Source organism: Hippopotamus amphibius, chromosome 4 (genome assembly GCF_030028045.1).
Source record: "Hippopotamus amphibius kiboko isolate mHipAmp2 chromosome 4, mHipAmp2.hap2, whole genome shotgun sequence".
Lineage (NCBI taxonomy): Eukaryota > Metazoa > Chordata > Mammalia > Artiodactyla > Hippopotamidae > Hippopotamus > Hippopotamus amphibius.
In genome coordinates this window covers 92308902-92330810 of record NC_080189.1, presented here as the reverse complement: position 1 = coordinate 92330810, position 21909 = coordinate 92308902, and the positions used below count along the sequence as shown (strand labels likewise).

General features: G+C 32.9%; 1 protein-coding gene across 5 annotated transcripts in view; it reads left to right on the top strand.

Moving 5' to 3' along the window:
* Positions 1 to 21909, top strand: part of SEMA3C (semaphorin 3C) — a 171182-nt gene that overhangs the window by 87796 nt on the left and 61477 nt on the right. For all 5 annotated transcript variants that reach the window (XM_057730790.1, XM_057730791.1, XM_057730792.1 and 2 more), the window contains exons 3-8: positions 2564 to 2724; positions 4072 to 4134; positions 11565 to 11684; positions 15460 to 15550; positions 19152 to 19271; positions 20784 to 20926. In XM_057730790.1, the coding sequence (XP_057586773.1) occupies positions 2564 to 2724; positions 4072 to 4134; positions 11565 to 11684; positions 15460 to 15550; positions 19152 to 19271; positions 20784 to 20926 (698 nt within the window). The remainder of the gene's footprint in view (positions 1 to 2563; positions 2725 to 4071; positions 4135 to 11564; positions 11685 to 15459; positions 15551 to 19151; positions 19272 to 20783; positions 20927 to 21909) is intronic.

Below are 21909 nucleotides of genomic sequence, written 5' to 3'. Positions count from 1 at the left end.
TCAAACAGTCTAGTCTTTCATATTTTCTCCCTGTGTAAAGAATTGTTCTTCTTAATTGTCTGGCTGAAGCTTGATGTCTTGTCCCCAGTCATAATAATAGGTAACCCACGTGACCCATGTCACTGTAAGACAGGTACTCCTTTAAACACTTGATGTACATTAACAATTTAAACCTCACAATACCCCTATGATGTAGGGACTGTCATTATCCTGACTTTACAGATGAAGACACTGGAGTCTAGAGGGATAAAGGCACTTGCCAAGTACATATGAAATGGCAGAGCCAGCATTCAGACTCCAATGGGTGGGCCTCAGGTGCCATGAACTCAGTCACATTTTACTTCTCTAGTTTATAAATTTCACTGGAGAGTTATTTATTCATGAAGTATTTGTTGAACATCTATTCTACACCCAACCAGTACCCTACAAATGATGTTTTACAGGAAAATTTTGCTGCCATGAATCTCCCCCATAGAATGAGAAGCAAGATTTATTAAACACCCTGGATTTTAGGCAAAATCAAAGCAGAGTGTGTCTTCTCTAGCCTTTAAGTGACATTTGTTGCATTTTATATTCTCTCTCATGTTCTGAGCTCTTGGATTTATTCTTCCTTCTTCAGTAATAACCTCTGGTCTAGCAGGGCTAACTTTTTTCCTGAATGACATTACTCCACTCTTTTTTGCTCTCCTTGTGAAAGAAGGTATTCCAGTTTCTAGGCCAGTTGCACCAGGGCTACCAACTGCATCACCTGTCCGTCTGTGATATCTGGTGAGGCTCGGTAACTAGGTTAGCATGCTGCATAGTGCTCAGCATCCCAAATCTTTTATTTCCAAATATCTGTCATCATCTCTTGTTTAAATGCTCCTTCAATGTCTTTAGTTCTTGTCTTGTCTCATGAGTTACTTAGGATTCTTCTTAAATACTTTCCTAAGTTGTTAATGGTTCTTTCCACATAAAAAAACTTACACTTTACTGTCATCGAGTGGAAAGAATGTCAGAAACTTTGATTTAAGATCATGTGTTAGTAATTTTAGGAATCTAGCTCCTTAAATTTAAAAAAAAGAAAAAGAAAAAGAAAAATGTAGGAAATTATGCATCTACTTTTTTCTAATTTCGTGCTTTCCTGTAATTAATGATTCAGAATTGATAATAGTAACAGTACTAATTATAATTGATTGACTACTTTGTTACTCATTTCAAATATTTACATGTGTTAATTCTATTAATTTTCATATGGACTCTCAGTAGAAGATACCAGTATTGTTGGTTTTTACAAATGAAGAAATTAAGGCACAGAGAGATGAAATAACTTGTTCAATGTCACAGGCAGTTTGGTGCCACAGTCTGGCTTCATAATCACTATGCTGCTCCCATAGTATTTTTAGATTATTGGCTAGATATAAAACCATTTGAAGGATATTATGACAGACATTCTGAACTGTTGTGCCCAGAAACAGGTTAAATCTGTCGCTTCTCTATCTTTACACATGGGATATGGCCCAGGTACTCACAGACTATATTCCATGGCTGCCTATAAGAATTCTTATACTTTTTAATTTTGGTTTAAATCAAACTTCAGCCCTATCAGAATTTCTAGAAATGTGTTTGTGATTCAATGACTAAAACTTTAGAAATAGTTCATCATTGAAAGAGTAGGCCCTGAAAGCGACTCTTTTGTAGAGTTTGTCACTCTCTTAAGATCATAATCAAAACAACAAAGAACTCTTGAACCACCTGAATGGAAAAGTCTTAAATTGTGCAAAGGAGTGTTTGACTGGAAAGAAAATTGAATCTGCTATAATGATTATTGATTTTTCTTTTATTGTCACGGTGCATTCATTGTCTTGAAAGTTCAGCTATACAGACACATATTTAATGTAAAAGAATTTAAGTGAACATGTGTCACTGACCATTGAGATACTGAAAAATCTAAAATTCAGAACATCTGAACATTTGTATTTTTTTTGATGTATACGTAGGCATATTATCATGTAAATGACATTGCCTTCTGAATGACAGTAATGGAAAAAAAGTAGGTTTGCTTCCAAGTAATTTATAGAAAAATATATTAAACTAGTTAGAATTATGTTGAGGGAGTGAGGCAAATATTTAGAATAGGAAACAACAATCCTAAAATGATGAACGTATTGAGTCCAACAATAAAACATTAAGAGAATCTAGGAAAACATTCACACTGTCATTGCTTTTGTTTTTTGTTCAGTCTACTCACTTGCTATATTTTTTTGTTGATTTGTTTTAACAAGCTTTGAGCTGATGACAAACAGTAAAAAACTGAGTTGAGATCCTTGCAAAATGTGAATAATTTTGTAATCAAATAGTACTATTATAAACTTTAACATTGCATTTATTGATTTATTTATGTTTTAATTTAGCACAGAGGCAATAAATAAAAATATCCACTAATATAACTGTTTTAAAATTAATTTATTATAGGAGGAAAATGTTTCTTGACTTTTCTTGGTAAATATTTCTGTAAGATAATTTTAATTAAAATAATGGAATCAAGATACTCAATTTTCACTTGTGTTATTCACTATTTCAGAGCTTCGAGAAACCAAGACCTCTGAATACTTCAGGCTATCTCACCACCCGTTAGACTACAGGATATTATTAATGGATGAAGATCAGGACCGGATATATGTGGGCAGCAAAGATCACATTCTTTCCTTGAATATTAACAACATAAGTCAAGAACCTTTGAGTGTAAGTTTATAATTTTCATGAGGGCAGTGATGAGTTCCTAGGGAGGGTGGGGGGGACTCGAGGAGGGGGGAGTCAAGGAAGGGAGGGAATACGGGGATATGTGTATAAAAACAGATGAATGAACTTGGTGTACCCCCAAAAAAATAATAAATAAATAAATAAAATTTAAAAAAAAGTTTCAAATACAATGAAAAAATTATATACTTCATTAGAACAATAGAAAATACAGGCCATATGTCAGTAAGTAGTTGGAAATTAGTACTTATTTCAAGGACTGAAAATATAATCAATTCATTTCTCCATATCTAATTTCGTAGTTTTTAAGCATCTAAAACTTGAAGCTAAGTGAGAAAATACTTCCTGTGTACAGATACATTGGAAAGGGAAAAGGAGAAGCATGGAGTATAGCATGAAAAATGGCCAGATTAAAGGAGAGTTTACCTTGTCATCTGTACATAATCCAAGAAGGCCTTGGAAAGAACACAATTATTAAATGCACTGTTCTTTGAACAAATGTGGCTTATACAACAGGGATTTGAACTGCACAGGTCCACTTATATGCGGATTCATTTTGGTTGTAATTTCTACAGCACTACGTGATACATGGTTGGTTGAATCTTTGGATGTGGAACAGGAATATAGGGTCAGTGTGCCTAACCTTGAAGTTGTTCAAGGGTTAACTATATTTATCATTCTATATCACAGCAAGGAATTAAATTGTTTCATTAAAGAAATAAAAGTAAATTATAAATTTATTACAACATGGAGTCTTCTGAATTTATTATTTTAACAATGGACTACAGGCTCACAATTAAAAAATAAATCATCCCCACCAAACCTGACCCAAGGCTACAGTTACTTAGAATGCTAGCACAGTATGTCAGAGAAAAAATCTTTATCCAAGTTATTTTAGCTGTTGAAGTACCTAGTTTGAAGTAAATCTACCAGCTTAGCTGTGTAGTTTGCCAAAAAAACCAAGATAGCAGTATAAACATAAATTCATTATGATATAAGCAGTTGTAAAAAGTGTACTATAAATCAGAAGGAGGGAAATATACATTATATTGTACACATCAATAATTTCCTTATTCTAAAATTGTACCATTAGTAAATTGGCACATTTTATAGAAAGATTTGTTAAAGGAAAAATTCATGGAAGAAACAAAAACATAATTATTAGAACAAAGTAATAAAATCTTAACTCGAGTTCATAAAATGAAAAACAAATTTTGAAATATAAGTATAGAAATAGCTTACAGAAATCTGTTAGCATAAAGTAAATGAAGAGCACTGAGCTGTCATATATACAAGTGAGGTTATGCAACCTTTATTTTCCTTTCTGAGCAGGTTTTCTGGCCAGCATCTGCAATCAAAGTCGAAGAGTGCAAAATGGCTGGCAAAGATCCCACAGTGAGTGCGTAAAACAAAATCCAAAACTTAAATATTTGGTCTTTGAATTCACGTACTTTGAGTGCAGCCAAGAGTGAGACAAAGGGTGTTGGTGTTTTGAATCCTCTGCTGAACACATGGTAAAAAATGTAAATGCAAAGTGATTGGAACTCTTAAACACTGTAACTTAGGAATTCCTGTCTGGGTAAAAATTTCCTGCTTTGCTTTCATTATTGCACCCTGACACTTTTCATGATGGATTTCAGTAATAACCTCTGTTCAAAGTGGATCCAACCTGCAGAATTCTCAGCAGGCTGCTGAAATAATGATAATTCAAGTGTCTGGAGTAGCTCCCAGATAGCACGTGGGCTTTTCCAAAGAAAGATTCCCTGCAAATGGGTAGTTGTAGTTGGCACATTCCAGAAGAATAAATCACCAGTAATGACTGGTATCTTTGTTAATTAAAAGTAACCACAGAAACAAAAATCAAGGCAGGTATAAATATCAGTAAATGTTCAGGGTGCAACAGTTTTACAAAATGTATTCCTTTAGGTGAGATTCCGTATAAAGAATCAAGGAATAAATGTATATTGATTTCTACGAATGACTTGCTGAAACTGACACCTTCAATTACTCTTGAATATTATAAAAAAATACATGGAGCAGCTCTTTAATGTTCACAAGTCATTTAATGTTTCTAATGAAGCTTATATGTCATTTCACCCTCTTGTCTCAAACTTCTTCCTTGTGGAAGAAGAAGTGTGGAAATGAAATTTTTAATATTTATTGACTTTAACAGTTCGGGTACAAGGTTCTAAAAAAGCCTGGCTTCAGGCGGGGCCACAGAAGACTCCGGAGTGCAGGTCTCCGGGTCTCACCAGAGGGTATTTTGGCAAGAGTGCTCACCAGGAGTGACTCAGCTCAGAGTTTCATTGTTTTAGTTTTGTAATTCACCTTATAAGAGAAAATTTTAAGTGGGCAGAAGGAGTTCACAGGAGCATATTTGCTACCCACAGGATCTGTTGGACCACAATCTAAAAGGAAAAAAATCCAGAAAAATGGGAAAGAGAAGCATTCAAGAGAGTACATTACAATTGCCTTCTAGGGAACCAATAGTAGAATGAAGTATAATGTTGTGGGAAAGGCACTTTTTTGTTTCTGGTCCCCTGAAGCTATTATTTCAATAATTTTGCATGAATTAAACTATTTTCTTTCATCCTCTAATGTAGAGAATTTTTCCCATTGATGTGTATGCAGTCATGTCTCGCTTTTTGCCACAATAATATCCTGTGGCTGTAATTACCGGATTTAATTATTCTTTGTTCAAAAAAATTTCTATATCCCATTCATACAAACTGCCACAGGCAGAATGTATAGGATTTAGGCACCTTTGCACATTCTCTTTACAAAAATTGTTGCTGATTTTCTAAAGAATCTTAGCCAAGTCTTTTGATTTCTTTCTCCCTTTGGCAAAGTAAAAATGCTGTTATTTGCTTTCTTATAATTAAAGGTCATTAGATGAAATCTTCAATACATGCTTATGTCTTCACATAGTTTTGTCATGCTGTAATATCATTCATGGATATCTTTACATTCTGCCCACACAGCCAATTAATATACATAACAGAGGTAACTGGTAGAGGGTTCTGTTGTAGTACTGCCAACATTGTTGGGTCCTGGAAAATAATAATCAAACTAACTTTCAAATATATGTTCTGTCCATGCAAGAGAAGAGGATGTTGACAAATTCATCTCATTTAATACATGTGAGGTACTTACAAACAAATGTCCTTTAATCAGGTTACCAGTGGTAGAAAAATGATGCTAAATAGAAGTTCTGTAGAACAACATATTTTAATTATGCTTCTCAGTGAAACCAAATATTTAAGAATCTCTTAGCTCTTTTGGAATAAATATCTTCTAATTACTTAATATTTCATTTTTTAAAATGCAGAAACTGAATATTTTAATTTGCACAAATCAGTTAATTACTGTGAAGAAACCAGAGGTAAATAAGGTGGAGTTACTACCCTTAAGAATGTTTGCAATATACTGGAGATGATGAGACGTATATACAATAATTACCAAGTAATACCAGCCAGCACTTAAGGAATGGGCCAGGTGCCATTCTAAGTGGTTGATTTTAATCCTCATGACAGTGTTACAAGATGGAGATTATTATCATCATCCACATTTTTAAGACAGATAAACTGTAGCACTAAGAGAGTAAGGAACTTCCCCAAAGCTGCACTGCTAGCAAATGGGAGGCCTCTGTCCGACTCAGGCACACATGGCTCCAGATCTTTTGCTCTTAGTTGATAAAACGTGCCACCTCTCCGGGGAGAATATGATAAATGCTGAGCATGCACTCAAAAGACAAAGAAAAAATTCATTGCAGCTGGGATATTTAGGAAAGGTTTGATAGATTTGGTGGCACCTATATTAGGTCTTATGTTAACTTTTCCCCTTATTTTATTTCAGTGATACTGAAATTCAAATAAGTTGTACCCTTTCCTTCCTTCAGCCTTTGGTACAGGCTACATGTGATTCTCTTCTTGTTGGACTACCTTTCCATCTTTTTAGCCTGGGCATCATCTACTCATCCTTTCAAATGACAGAGTAAACGTCACCTCTCTGGAGTCTTCTCTCGCCACCCAGGACTGGGCTAGCGCCCCTCTCTGTGCATGCACCTGAAACACTCTGGACTTATTTCACTGAATTTTTAGTGATTGGAAATGCCAGGGAGTAAGTGTCATTGTCTCCAGTGCCCAGATCTATATCTAGGCACTTCATAAAATTTAAACAAGATCTGGAAAAATGGAGGTGGAAGCAGTAAGCATGGGAATCTATTCCAAGTAATTGTCTCAAGTTGGGGAGAGGACACAGTGGATACTGAGTTATTAATGCCTTTAGATTAATGTTTATAAAAAGTTAATTGTGCACAGTTTAAAAGGTACATTTTGGCTAAATTATTTTTTTGCTTTTAAATATTAATATTCTAAGAAAAGCATAAACTGTTGACAATTGGAAAAAAAAACATAGAATCAAATATCTCTTATTCCTTTAGATTTTTTACTTATATCAAACTTTAATTAAAGTTATAAAAATAATACTCGATTATTGAATTTGATCCTAGGTAATATGTATCATAATACTATATAATAAACTGATGTTTATAAAGAAAATAAATTTTCACGGTGGGAATATAGCTTACTTTCTGCTTCAGCTAAAGAGAGTATAACTTACCTCCCAGTTTCCCTTTCTGCCCCTATTTATTCGCATTCCTATATGCTCCATTTATTTCTAAATGTTAATATTTTATTCATACACTAAATAAATTGAGCTTAAAAAATAGCACATGATGTCAAACATATCCAGTGAGATAGGGCATAATGAATGTGCTAAGTAAATACTGTAAGAGATTATTGAAAAATTAAGCAGGATAACATATATTTAGACCTATATGCATTGCATATACACAATGTCAAACTTGACTTATTAATTGTAGAATATCAATTTCCCTGTTTCTGTGACCAGAGGATCCTAAACTACTTGAAAATATATTTCCTTTGGGAATAGGCCAAGAAGAAAAAATTAAGAGGTATTTTTTTCCCCATTGCTTAGTATGGACCATGAAGAGTCAATATTTTTAAAGCCCTATTAACCTGAGCTCCAGGATATATATTTTTTAAAACATCTATCTTAAAATTATATAACTAATACCTGTTCAATACAGAGATCTTTGAAGGCCTAGAAAAGTATGTAGAGGGCAACAGAAAACAGTCTCTTATTAGCTCTCTGACTGTGGAGACTTATCCTCTCTGTGCCTCATTTTTCTTATCTGTGTAATGGACATAGTCATAAAACCTACCTTATTGGGTTATTAAGAGGATTAGTGAATTAATATTTGCAGTGAGCTTAGAACAGTACATAGCACATAGTAAGCACACACTGTTAAGTAAATAAATAAGTTACACTAAAACATAATAACTTAAAAATTGGGGGTATATTTTTTCCAGCATTTTAGTATGACATGTATATGTGTATACAGAAAATGGTATTATATTCTGCATAATGTTAGCAGCTTGAGTTTTCATTAAGCATTGTACCTTGAAATAGTTTTGAAGGAGAATTAAGCAATAAAAAGAAAACATCCCCAGTACTGAATTTCACTGATGTCTCATTCCGCAAACCTTTTATGGATGTCTACTGTGGTCAGGACCTGTACTAAGTTTTATGCAGGACCAATTCTCTGTCCTCTACACAGGGTCTGTACTGACAATCGGAAATGAAAACATACATGAAAGAATCTAATATCTAACAGTGGGTATATTTATTATATGCCAGACACTGTTCCACGTGCTTTAATAGTATACTGCTTACAACAAATATTATCATAGCCATTTACAGAGAAAAAGATTGAAGCACAGAGAGGATACATAAACGTCTCACGTTCAAACAGCTAGTAAAAGTTAAAGCCAGAGTTTGAACCCAGGTCATCTGGCTCTGAGATTTTTATACTTAAATTCACTCTCTGCTGCCCATCATGCTACGGCATGATGATAGTCTGGTTCTAATTGCCTCTCTGGTTTCATCACACAATAATCTTCTATCCCCTCTAGGCACTATTCCCCAACTAAATCCTGCACTGTCATGCCTCCAGTTTTTTTGTTTATGCTGTTTTCGGTTGGAATGTTCCTTTCTTATGCTTTTGCCTGTCAGAATCTCTAGCTTATTCCGCAAGTTCCAGCTCAAATGACATCCACTCTCAAACTTTTACGCCCAGTTCAGTATTACTCATTTTCTCTTTCCTTCTATAGCACATTTTGAAAAATATAACCCTATCATAGCATCTACTACAGCCTGATGTATTATGCTCTCCTTTCTCTGAAAACAAGAATTGAATCTATTCATTTCAGTTGCTAGCACCATATATAGTACTTGCACACAATGAGTTCAGTAAGTAAATATTTTCTGGATGGAGTTGACACAACTGCAGTGGTCTAGGTCAGGAATAATGTGGACAGAAACTATGCGCAATGGAAATGAAAGGACCTAGAAAATGACTTTTAATAATTAAACCAATTGATTTATTTTTCCTTTCATGTTTTTCTCTTTGGGGAGGCTTTGGAGGAGCACAGTAGAGCATCTTTAGATAGTGTGGGAATTTGTCTTCATGGTGGAGGGTAGCCATGATTCAAGATCTAGCTGAGTTACTTATTAAACCTGGAGCACTTCATTTAACATTTTTGGGGACTCAGTTTCCTCATCACTACAGTGGGACCAAATACTTTAATTGGAACTTTGCCATGAGGATTAAAAACAATTAACATCGTGTCACTTCGGGGTCACCCCCCCAAAAAAATTAACATCATAGGATTAAGAGCTCTGTAAATATTAATAACTGTTATAAAAACTTCCCTCTAACAAGTGTGGAATTCTCACCCAATGACAAATTATAAAGTGGGTAAAAGTACAAGATTCAGTGTTAGACACATCTGTGTTTGAAAATCTGCTTTACCTGTTTCTAGCTACATGACCTCAGGCGAGTTAACTAAACAAGATTTAAGCGTTTATTTTTCTAAAAGGGATTGAGTTGAAAAACCTGAGCAAACATAAAATGCCTAAGTAGCATACAGTTTGCTCATAAATGTGATATATGAAGGTAAAAAATCAAATTTCCTGGGAAGTAAAAGAGCTTAAATATATACAATGATTATTCTAATGTCTAGCACATGATAAACTTTCAGAATATTGGCCATGATATGCATATATATAACATATCTGTAGATATAAACATATACATGAAACAAGTATAATCTGTATTTGAAATGTAAAAGAGATGTTAGTGACTTCTTTCTTTGTACCAATACCAATAATTCATGATGGAAAAATCTACAAAACTCAACATGAAACAGACATAACCTATTAGTAACAGAATTGGGTTGAATTCACATTTTATGGGAAAATGTTATATACAGAATCCCAGAATGACTGAACTTGGATGTGAAAAAAATAAACACAAGTCTCACTGCTCACAGGTACCCTTAACATAGACATACCATATACACACATACTTCATCCTTGCTTTTTCTCTAGAGAAACACATTTCATCTGCAGTTATGTAGTCAATTTCCAGGTACCTCTATAAACAGGTGTCAAGATACAGTGACAGTATATATTTAACAAAAATCCTTAATGTCTTAAAATGAAAATAAAATATATATTCTGGTCTCTAAGGATAAATTTATTTAACAACAGAGTTGGTGATTGATTATTTGATAATAAAAATCCATAATAGAAACATATGTATGCAATTACTACATAAGCAACTAAGCATATATTTGCCTGCAAGTAATAATGAGTATAAAAGGAGAAAATGATGAGAAAATATAAAATAATATGGACTTTAAATTTAATTTCTACTTTAGCAAAATTTTTTAACTTCTCTAATAATATAAATAACAAATGTGCATTATAAAAAAATTAGTAAAATACATGGTACCTAGAAGAGGAAAAAAAATACACTGTCTAACCACCTGTGGGAAAACCACTGTCAGTTTTTGACATATTCCTTTATAAAAATTTTTGTCTCTAATTTATAGCATTATTTTTAACAATGTTCTTTGCTAGAACAATGACTTCGTGAAGGGAACGGCATTCAGCCTCAGGCTTGATTAATGTATAGTCAGCAAAGGATAGTGACCCTGCAAATGTAGAACATGCAGTGATTAATTCAGTCCCAGAGATCTGCATTTGGTGCTGACCATGTTTATGTATTTCTGCAAGGTCATAGTCAACTTCTAATCACCTTAATTACTTTGCAATTCATCGAGTGGATAAAGACAGCCTTTCCAATGGTTGGACTGGGAGCAGGTGAGAAAGGAGTTTTGGGGAAGAAGAAAGTATTTTAGGGGATCAAGAGCAGAGAGATCATGATTCCATTATGTTTCATAGAAAGCAACAATGCTGGCATTTGTTTAAGGTTTGTTTTATTCACCGATTGTGAAGGTCAATAGTGTTTGTCACTGTGACTAATGATAACATGGACCTTCTACAAGCACAGTTTCATTCAAGACATGTTTATATAACATGTGAGAGTGTGTGTGTGTAAATGTTTTGAGGAAAATTTGAGAAAACAATTTGGTGTACTTTCCAATTTCTAAACTTTCTCAGGTAAAGAATAAGTTCATAACGTTTCAGAATGTAGAAATGTACCCAATATATAAAATACTGAGATATGAGAGAGTCGTATCATTTTACTCATTACCTGTGAAACTACCTTCCTTCTGAAATACACCATAGAATAAATCATGTTCTCTTGTTATCTCCTGGCAATAATTAAAAAGTTAGGGCAGAAAGGAAAATGTATAGCAAAGTATGACAGTAATACTTAGAAATAGCAATAAAAGTCATTGGGTTACTAACTGCTTATTTACCTATTCTTTTAGCATGGCTGTGGGAACTTTGTCCGTGTAATTCAGGCTTTCAACCGCACACATTTGTATGTTTGTGGGAGTGGTGCTTTCAGCCCAGTCTGTACTTATTTGAACAGAGGGAGGAGATCAGAGGTAAGTGTAACAATTTTTCATTCTTAGCTTGATATTAGTGTCAAAAAATCTTAAAACTGTATCTAACAGTAGAAACTTGGAAATATCATTAGTAGCCGTAAAAAAATTTCAAGCCCTTTAAATACAAAATATATTACATTTGGTTCCTGTCTGCCAAGTTACTTAAAGTGTAGCCTTTTGCTTTCAACTAAATATACATATATTTCTGAATGGAAAAGCTGCAGAAGATGAAGGAAAGACAGTGGTATAATTTCATAATTACTTAGCATATAAGGTATTGATAATATTTGCTCTAAATTATACAAACATTGTAGTATAAACTCACTTTCTCAAATCTATTTTAAGTAATTTCTTATTTATTATATTTTAAATTCAGTAAATCTTTATGAGATACACACCTGTAAGAGATATATTAAGCAGGATGACAAGTGCCTTACCTGAAAATAACTTTATGTAATTAATAAATCATACTTCCGCTTTAGACCAATATTGGTCTACACTAGGCTATTATAGCTTTATTCTTACACTAGTTAAAATGATTTGGGGTTCTGTGAACAAAAGCATTTACTAAAGACTAAATACATAGCTAATGTATAGTCAAATATAAAGCTGGTTGAACTTCACCTGTGATGTTTAAAACTGTGTTTATCTCTGTTCACAATTATTGACTAAGGAAACTGCATTAGATCAAAAGAGTTTTCCTTGTTGTTTTAATCAAACATATTGCTTTACTTAATATTAAGTATTTTAAAACTGAATTCTTTCAAATTAACTTGCTTTGATTTCATTATGCAGCTTAAATATAGAAAGTCCAGTTCTTAAATAATATCTTAATTCAGTTTTAGAGATTACAATTGTAAAAAGGTTTAAATATTGCTACTGATTTACTTTATTAAGTTTATTTTTCTTTAAAAAGGATTCATCCACTTTAGTACTGATACAATTGAACGATTTCCTCTATATTCTTTTATTATTAAATTTTTTCAGACGTAATTTATATGTATACATCCTTCCGTGAGTAAAAAAACAGTTTAAAATAAATGAATAATTATCATTTGACCCCAAACTGAGGTCTTTACAAGTGGTTCAAGATGATATGAAATATTAAAATTCTTAAAGAAAAGTAAAGCTACACTTTTTGGAAGAGTACAGTAGGCTGCATTGAGCTGGTCATTAGAACCACACACCTGTGATCAATTGATTAAATAAACTACTGCCTCAGACGTCTGCAATCTGTCAGACTCTCCCCTGAAGGCTGTGCAGTCCCTGTACAGGCCAACAATAGTATAGCAGTTTTCAGAGCACAGATATTAAATAAAATTATTTTCCAGTGTACAAATTGCCCACTATACACTTCAAGGCTTAATTGGGAAGTTGGTCCAAAAAATAACCTCCTTTGGAAAACCATCATGGAATAAATGTATCAGTGGATGTATTAGTGGATAGTTATATATTTGGTAGTGAGAAACTGAAGGTGTCTCATTTAAGGGCTTCACTTTCTCAGCAACATGGTTGTCAATCATAAGAGCTGAGAATAAATCAGGAGATTTGAGAATAGTGGCAATGGTTTGAAGTTATTAATGGAAGAACCAGTGTTGAAAGAGTGTCTTTGAAAGGTTGCTGAGCAGTGTAGAGCGTTCATTTTAAGCTGGTGACCACGAATCTATACTATGTGGAACACACCTTGTTGATCACCTTTGGCAAAATGCTTCGAAGTGTGGAGGCAGATGTGGGGAATGTAGACAGACGTGTCTTTACAGGCTGTAGGTACAATGAAAAAAATCACAGATTCAAGGAAATTAAAATTTTTGCAAAAGCTTTAAATTAAAAAGCATGGAATCTAACTGGTTAATAAAGAGAATCAAGAAGATAGAAGGCTGATGGATTGTAAACACTAAAGAGGGTTCTTAGGGGATGAGTTGAAGAATTGTTGCAGGGTGCTTGAATTAGTGACTATTCAATTGGACCACATCCCTTCCTGGTGATGACAAGACCTAGACTATAACTGTGTGAGTACAAGGAGGCTGTGCAATGGAAAAGGAAGTCAGTGGAGAGCAAGTGGTGCTTAAGCAATCTCCTCAATTCCTGCAATGCCAACTGTCACTTTTCTAATCAAATCTGTGACTCTGGCTACACAACCTGCTTTACTAAATTTTACTGTTTTCCTGCAAGTTTATCATTATTTATTTAGTTTAGTCATTATATAAATGATGAATTCTTGGAAGGCAGACATAGTTATGAGTCAGGAGATAATTTTAATTTTGTTTTCATCACTATTTAGCTATGTGTGATCTTCGACAAGTCGTATTTTCCTCATCTTTAGAGTCAATTCTTGGACAAGTCGTATTTTCCTCATGGAGAGCATCATGTTATAAGACCTTTCTAGGCTAGACCACTGTGATTCTTTTTAAGCTCGCTAATCTCCTGCCAATACATCAAACTCAATATAACAAAAATGAACTAGTTTTGTTTTCTTTAAAGAGTCAAAACTTCAGAATTAACTTTGTTTTCTCCAGCTTCTTGAACTACATCCAGTTCATTATTGATTGTCAAGCTCTGTCAGTTTTCACTTTACAAATCCTCTTGCATCTTTACTCTCTTACCCTGAGCATGGAGATCCTGGCATGTCAGATTGTTATTACCTAATTCCTGGACTATTGCAGTTGAAAACTAATCTGTTTTCTTGAATCCAGCATCTGTCTTTATAACCACCATTCTCAATCTCCTTAAAGTACAAGATGAGGCTCAATCTTCTTAAAGCAATGTTTTGATCCTTTTATTCCATACTCAAAAAATGTTGAGCCCTTGAGCCTGCATTTCATTCAGGAGAATTTTGAAAAGCAGCTTGATAATTAAGGTCCTCCATCATCTAATGCTATCTACAAATGTGATCGTTTTTTCTTTGAATTTTAGTAGTAGCTTTTACTAACTTTATGTAAGAAAAAAGATAAATGTACCAACAAAACGCTCCCTCTCAGTGAGGCTACAGTGACCACTATATTTCAAATTGAACCCACTGCCCCCAATCCCTGGACTTCCCTAGTCCCATTTCCCGCTTAATTTTTCTCCGAAGCACTGAGTACCACCTAAAATACTCTACATTTTACATATTTATTCTCTTTATATCCTCTATTTATATATTTATATTCTCTATCATTTTATTATAAATTACCTGCAGGTAAGGATTTTTGTCTGTTTTGTTTACTGTATCCCCAATGTTTTGTCACTGTCTGTCATGTAGTAAATGCTCAATGAAATTTTAAGTAAATGAATGAGTAAATGAAGCATTTTTTATCTAGATTATGAATTATTTTGTTGAATCTAGTATAATGCTTTATGTAACAAAATGTGGTAACATAAAATTTTATATTTGAAAAAGATCTTGATTATTTTGAAAGTATCATAATTCTTAAACACATTGTTTCTCTGTAGACAGTTTTCTTCTTTTGGCCAGTGTTCAACATATCTAGTTCAGGTTTACAATGATCCTTGATTTCCAAGTGTTTTTTATTGATGTTGATTTGAGAACTTGTTGGATCAGTTTTATGGGGAGTGTAATAGGATATGAACTTGACCTGCTGAGGTTAGCTTATAACTTACAGACGGATTCTTCATATAGGCCAAGAAAGTCTTAATATAGTAAAATTGGGAAGGCATAAGCAACCAAGTAAAGGCAAATTATTTATGATGATGTTTTATTTCACTAAAGAACAATTGGTTAATTAAGATAAAGTAATTTATCATTACTACATTTTCAATTTTATCTATAATAAAGGACCAAGTTTTCATGATTGACTCCAAATGTGAATCTGGAAAAGGACGCTGCTCTTTCAACCCCAATGTGAACACAGTATCTGTTATGATCAGTAAGTGGAAAATAAAAAAGGGATGGGGAAATATTTTTTTAAAAAAGGAAATTAAAGAAAATAAATTCATGATACCATATGACCATTTTGGATAGTTGCATGTATGGTAGTACATGAGTAAAATAATAGAAAGTTGTGAGAAATTTTAATTTCTTATTTCCAAGAATATTCATGATTAAATGATAACCATGTATTTTTTATCTAATATGATTGCTGTCATTCGAAGAGCAAATCAACCATTTAAAAAGTATATGTATGTATGTATATATATATAATATATATGAAATACATGCATATAGGTATTGTGTATATGCATACATATATTAATAGACATTATAAAGTAAATTTCAATGTTTTCTGTAGTTTTTCTAATATTAATTATATTCACGTTTCCTCATGTTGTAGTAATCTTTTACAAATGATTAAAACTGATATTTGCTTCATGTGAAAGAATGACAAAGTGCAGGTTTTAGCCAAGTACATTCTCTGTGGATTGTCTAGAAGTTGCTGTACTAAAAAAGACGTGCTGGTAAAGTCACTTTTTAATTTTCTCAGTTTTTATAAAACATATCAGTTAAGAAACAGGCCCGGTTGCTTGCTGCTATGCACATTAACAAACCAGTGTCCTTGAGTCTCCATCATCCAGTGCCTGTCTATACCTCACTTAAAAGACATTCTCTTCTGGCTAATTAAGACACTTCTAGAATAAGTCTTGACTTAACATTCGTTGACTGTGAAAAAAATCTTGGATTTAGTATGCCCAGTTATACTGATGCTTATAGTAGATGCTTTTCCCTTTTTGTTTCTCTGTGTATTGCCAGTGGTAAAATTGCATCATTTGACAGTAGAACAGGTGGAAAAATAATTATTGTGTTCAAAACGCTTTCCTTTGATTCATTTAAAGAGGCAACTCATTTTTCTTTCTCAGATCTGGAAAGTAAATTAAGACAAGTACATCCAAGCATTGACTGAAATGTGAGCTTGGAAATTATCCAGTAAATTATTTCCCTATAGTCATTCAAATTGGTCAGGGAGGAAATGAAAGTGTATCATTAGGACAAAAAATTGGACAGCTTTGAAACTACAGGATATCCAATTAAGTGTGATGCAGAGTATCTTCAAATAAGTTTCTAAATATTATTTAACAGAAGCAGTGTCTCAGAAAGTATTTTCTTCATTAGAAAGAAAATTTTATTCGCCTATAGAAACTGTATGATTTATATAATGCTAGATACATATATAAAGTTTTCACTTATTTCGAGTTAAATGATATGAAAATAAACTTCAAAATTCAAAATTACTGTTAACACTAATACTTGAGTTTTATCTCATCAAGTCTTATTTAGAACAAAAAAGGATTGAAACAAGGCATTATAAATTTTCCTGTTAAACTATGATAAGTCATGTAATAGCTTTTCCCTTAGAGAATTGGATTCATTTACAAAATTAAAGTTGTTATTGGTCTTCATTTTTCAAGGACCTGAGACTTCACTTCCTATGCTCATGTTCCTGTATTACTTTTTAGTATTTTGATTAACATTATAATTTTTATTATCAAAGAAAACCATTAAACAATTTGCTTACCTTAAAACCTGAAACTAAAAAGAGCAGGAAGCTTTGTAACCTTGTATTTATCATTTTACTTATTCTATTAATTATCCCAGTAGCATTATCTGTAATATTGTACATTTCATTTGTATAGTCAAGTCACTTTGCCATTTGATGTTTTATCATTTTTGTTCAGTTGCAATGCGCTAAATAACACAAATTGATTCAAATATTTCTATCTATTAAAGTGCCAAGAAACGTTGAGCATTAGAGGAATTTCAAATTTCACAATATAGAGTGGCATCTGGCCCAACATGCTAGGTTCTTTAGCTATTTTTAGTCGTTGTAGCACAATGAGGTCAGATGACCTCTCTTAAAAAACCTATTCAAAACCTCATGAAATATTTTTTAGTCGGTGGAAGTATAACTGGAAAGCAATATATTTTTGGATTAAAGTTTAAAAGGAGCAAATTTATCTTTGCATAAACCCTACTTTTTTTAATATTTTGATTAACATGATAATTTTTACTATCAAAGAAAATCATTAAACAATTTGCTTAACTTAAAACCTGAAACTGAAAAGAGCAGGAAGTTTTATAACCTTGTATTTATCATTTTACTTATTCTATTGATTATCCACGTAATATTATCTCAACAATCATTGTATCTACAGAATACATGTGTAGGTGCTTCACAAATGTTCACAAAATTGTAAAGAAGAGAAATTGCTCAGAATGCTTTCAGGCACGTTTTTGTCATCTCCCTGTATAATCTGTTCCCATGGACTTCAGATCTCTACTAGGAAGCAGAACGGGGCGGCACAATGCCTGACATGCCCCCTCGCTAACTGGTAGGGGTCTGGTTTGTGACCTGGTAAGCACATGTTAAAGACATTCCATTCTCGGTTCTATCCTGGGCCCACTGGTATTGCTTATTACTAAACAGTGAGCTTAGAGTGCCTTAAAATGTTTCAGTCCTGCCCGAATGACCACCATCTGAAGGTAGCCAGGGGAGTAATTCTAGAACATCTGTCAAAGAAGGCAGCTTCATGCTAGTTCAGTGGGCCAAACCTGATACATTTTATTATTTTTTAAATAGATACTTAACTACTGTTTTGTACTCAAAGGTCACATGTACCAATTTACTGCTTAGTCTCCTTACTAGAATAAAAGTTAATGTGGGTCTTAACAAATAAGCAAAGTGTCCAGTGTTGTGCACATACAGACTAAAATATCTTGTCATTAATAATGATAATTTAATTTAATTTTAAAATATCTTTTTTTTCTTGTCTTTAAGCTTTATTTTATGTGGGCTAATATGTTGTCATATATGGTTTATTAACATCATATTATATTGTTAACATAATGTTAATATGTCATATGTTGCAATTGAAAAAGTAGCACTTTGTTTACCTTTTACAAACCTAGCGCTAAAGATCAAAACATGTTTAATAATGAAATTTTTATCATTAATAATACTTCGACAATTTGATGTGACCTCCATCTCATGAAGAATAGTAATAAAAACTATTATTTTCAATCCATTTGGTAAAATCATAGAGTTTTTAATATGTAGTGAGAACTTTTGATCATAATCCAGTTCCCATAGAAGTCTGAGATTCAGGGTGCTAAATGACTTATCCCTAATTCCCAGTTTAATTACTGCCAAAATTAGAAATCAAGTTTTTTGACTCTTACAGTATTTTTTAATTAAAAAAGTAATAATTAAGCCGTTTATTTTTATATCTGTGTTATTTCTGCCATTTCTGATACACACTATATAAACATGGGTATTTAGTATAATTAAGTACAGGCAGAGGAATTTTTATCTCCGTATCAAAAAGGTTGTTTTTGTCATTACACAGGCAATAGTGAGACCAGATTAAATTTTATCCAACTTTTTTAATTTGGTGGGCGATGGAAACCAATTAACAACTATAAATACTCTGTAATTAATGTCATGATCGAATAAGCAGATTCTGCTTGATTTTAAAAATAGCCTTAAAAACATTTAAGATTTGCTCTTAATTTTGTTCACATTTGCTTTTTCATAGATGAGGAGCTTTTCTCTGGAATGTATATAGATTTCATGGGGACAGATGCAGCTATTTTTCGAAGTTTGACCAAGAGGAATGCAGTCAGAACTGATCAACACAATTCCAAATGGCTAAGTGGTAAAATAACAGTTTATCCATTTTCTGAGAATCATACTTTAATTTGTTTAATTTTATAATGAAAATTACATTAAAATGGTTAAAAAGTTAAAATATGAATAACAACAATTCTGTACTCTGTGATTTTAAATATTTAGGCTAAATAAATAAATTAAATGATCCATATCTCATATTCTAACTCTTTATTAACAATCATAGAATTATCATAGGATAGATGAATAAATAAAAATGACAGTGGTAATCATCATGCATGCCTATAGACAAGAATCTTCCCCAGTTGTTTTAATTGCTGCACATTACAACTGAACGCCATTTATTTATTTGGTCTACTTGTATATTTTATTTTATTATTATTTTTTCCTGCAGCATGTGGGATCTTCCCAGAGCGGGGTCGAACCCATGTCCCCTGCATTGGCAGGTGGATTCTTAACCACTGCTCCACCTAGGAAGTCCCTACTTGTATATTTTAATAATGCCAAATCTAAACATTTTCCTAAATTTATGACATATAAGTAAGGCATATTTAGGAACTCTATTTGTTTTATGCTTAGATTCTAAAATTATAAAACTGGTATATATTATTTTTTTCACAATTTCACTAATAATGGAAATCATAGGTATGATAATTTTATGATTATCAGTATTCAGATATTTCCAATTTGGGGGGGGGGGGTCACATGGAATTCACATCATGAAAAGTGCTCGTTTGACTTTACAATTCCAATCAGTTGCTGTTGTTTAGAGGAGGAAGAAACCACTGAGATCTCTGTCATTTCACCCTGGGGAAATTTAAGCTGACCTTAAATTTGGCAATTCACTTAACATTGCACAGTTAAGCATGAATCACTACTGTTAAGCTTCTTATTTCACTGATAGACCAGCATAAGAAAGCGTTGATTGTCCATTTACTCCTTCAAATTATTCCCCCAGTACATCTGGAAATAGAGTATTCTAAAAGTTGTTTTGTTCTTGAAATAAGGAATCCCTCTATGTCTTCAAATGACTGCATTTTTTCCTTGAAAAGTTTCCCCTTCATTTCGTATGCTCTATTTTAAGAAAAATGTGTTTTTCAGATCTTGTACTCCCAACTCCTCATTCTGCTTTAGTGAATTTGAGTTTATATGCACTAGATTAAAAACCACACATTTAAAAACAAAAAAAGTTTTTTTCCTGTAAAACGACTATCAGATCCCATGGCAAATAACTGGAGGAAAAGTTTTTCAGTATTTTAAAACTCATCAGGCACAAATAAGTTTTGTACTTCCAGAATGTATTACAGACAGAGAAAAATAGTTTAAGCTACTATATTATAGCTCTATGTTGTGGCACTTGACATTCCACATGTGGTAGGTTCAGTGAATACAATTACTTGCTTTTAGGCTTTTTGCCTATGAATATTGAATTGTTCCTTTATACCAGAGATGGAGAAGACATGTTCCTATGATCTACTTGGATGGAGAGTAGATGGATTTTCATCAAGAGTATATATATCGTCTTTGTATTTTTTTCTAGAACCTATGTTTGTGGATGCACACGTCATCCCAGATGGCACTGATCCAAATGATGCTAAAGTGTACTTCTTCTTCAAAGAGAAACTGACCGACAATAGCAGAAGCACAAAACAGATTCATTCCATGATTGCTAGAATATGTCCTGTAAGTATTAAAGTTGTTCTAATTTGAAGACTAAGAAATTCAAATTATATAAACATTTTCTTTTTCCAGTAGTTTATCTTCCTACTTTGGTTATCTACTGTTACAAATTAATAAAATACTAAAAAGAGACATTCAAATTTAATGTTATTTCACATCAGTCATACGGGATAAATACTATGTTTCAGCAAATAATTTAATCCAAGGAAATATTTTGGTTATGGTTTAACACAAAGAAACAGTTTTGATTAATTTTTGCTCTTCCATTTAATGCATTAGTATGAAAAACAAATTGCTAAATTGTATATTATAGAAGGAAACAAAACAATTGCTGTGAATAAAATACAGCAAAATATCAATAGAAGACAATTATTGAGGAACTGTGTATAACAGTGAAAATTAAGAAATGCTTTAGTAGAATGCAGTTCTAATTACAGTGATCAAAATGTTCTTGTGTATCAACAGTAAGTATACATAGCACCTCAAAAAAACTCATGATGTCTTCTCACATAAGAGCATTACAGACTTGTCCTGACTTATTTATGATTAGCATCTTTTGTGCAAAAGTATTTCTTAAAGCATTTAGTGTTTAAAATAGTCTGTTTTTAAATATTACAATATTCCACTGACTGTAGAGCTCATCTGCTTCTCAGTCATTTGGAACAAGGCAGTAAAACCAGCTGATGAGGTGAAAGCCTTCAGGACATTCAGAAAAAATGTCATTCAATAGAGACTATTTGTGAATGATCCAAATACCATTTCCCCTGCCCTGACCAGAGAAATATGTATATAAAGCATCTGATTCGAAATAGTAAGGATTGAATGGTAATGCAGAGAAACGAAGGGGAGAAAATAGAATTATTGGGGACTGTTTGGTGTGAGTAGAAACCCACTCTCCTGACCAGAGTAGAATCTGCAACCTTCCCTGTGTACAACAATTTATGTTTATATTGAACAAAATGAATTATCAAGAAAAGGCAAATTAA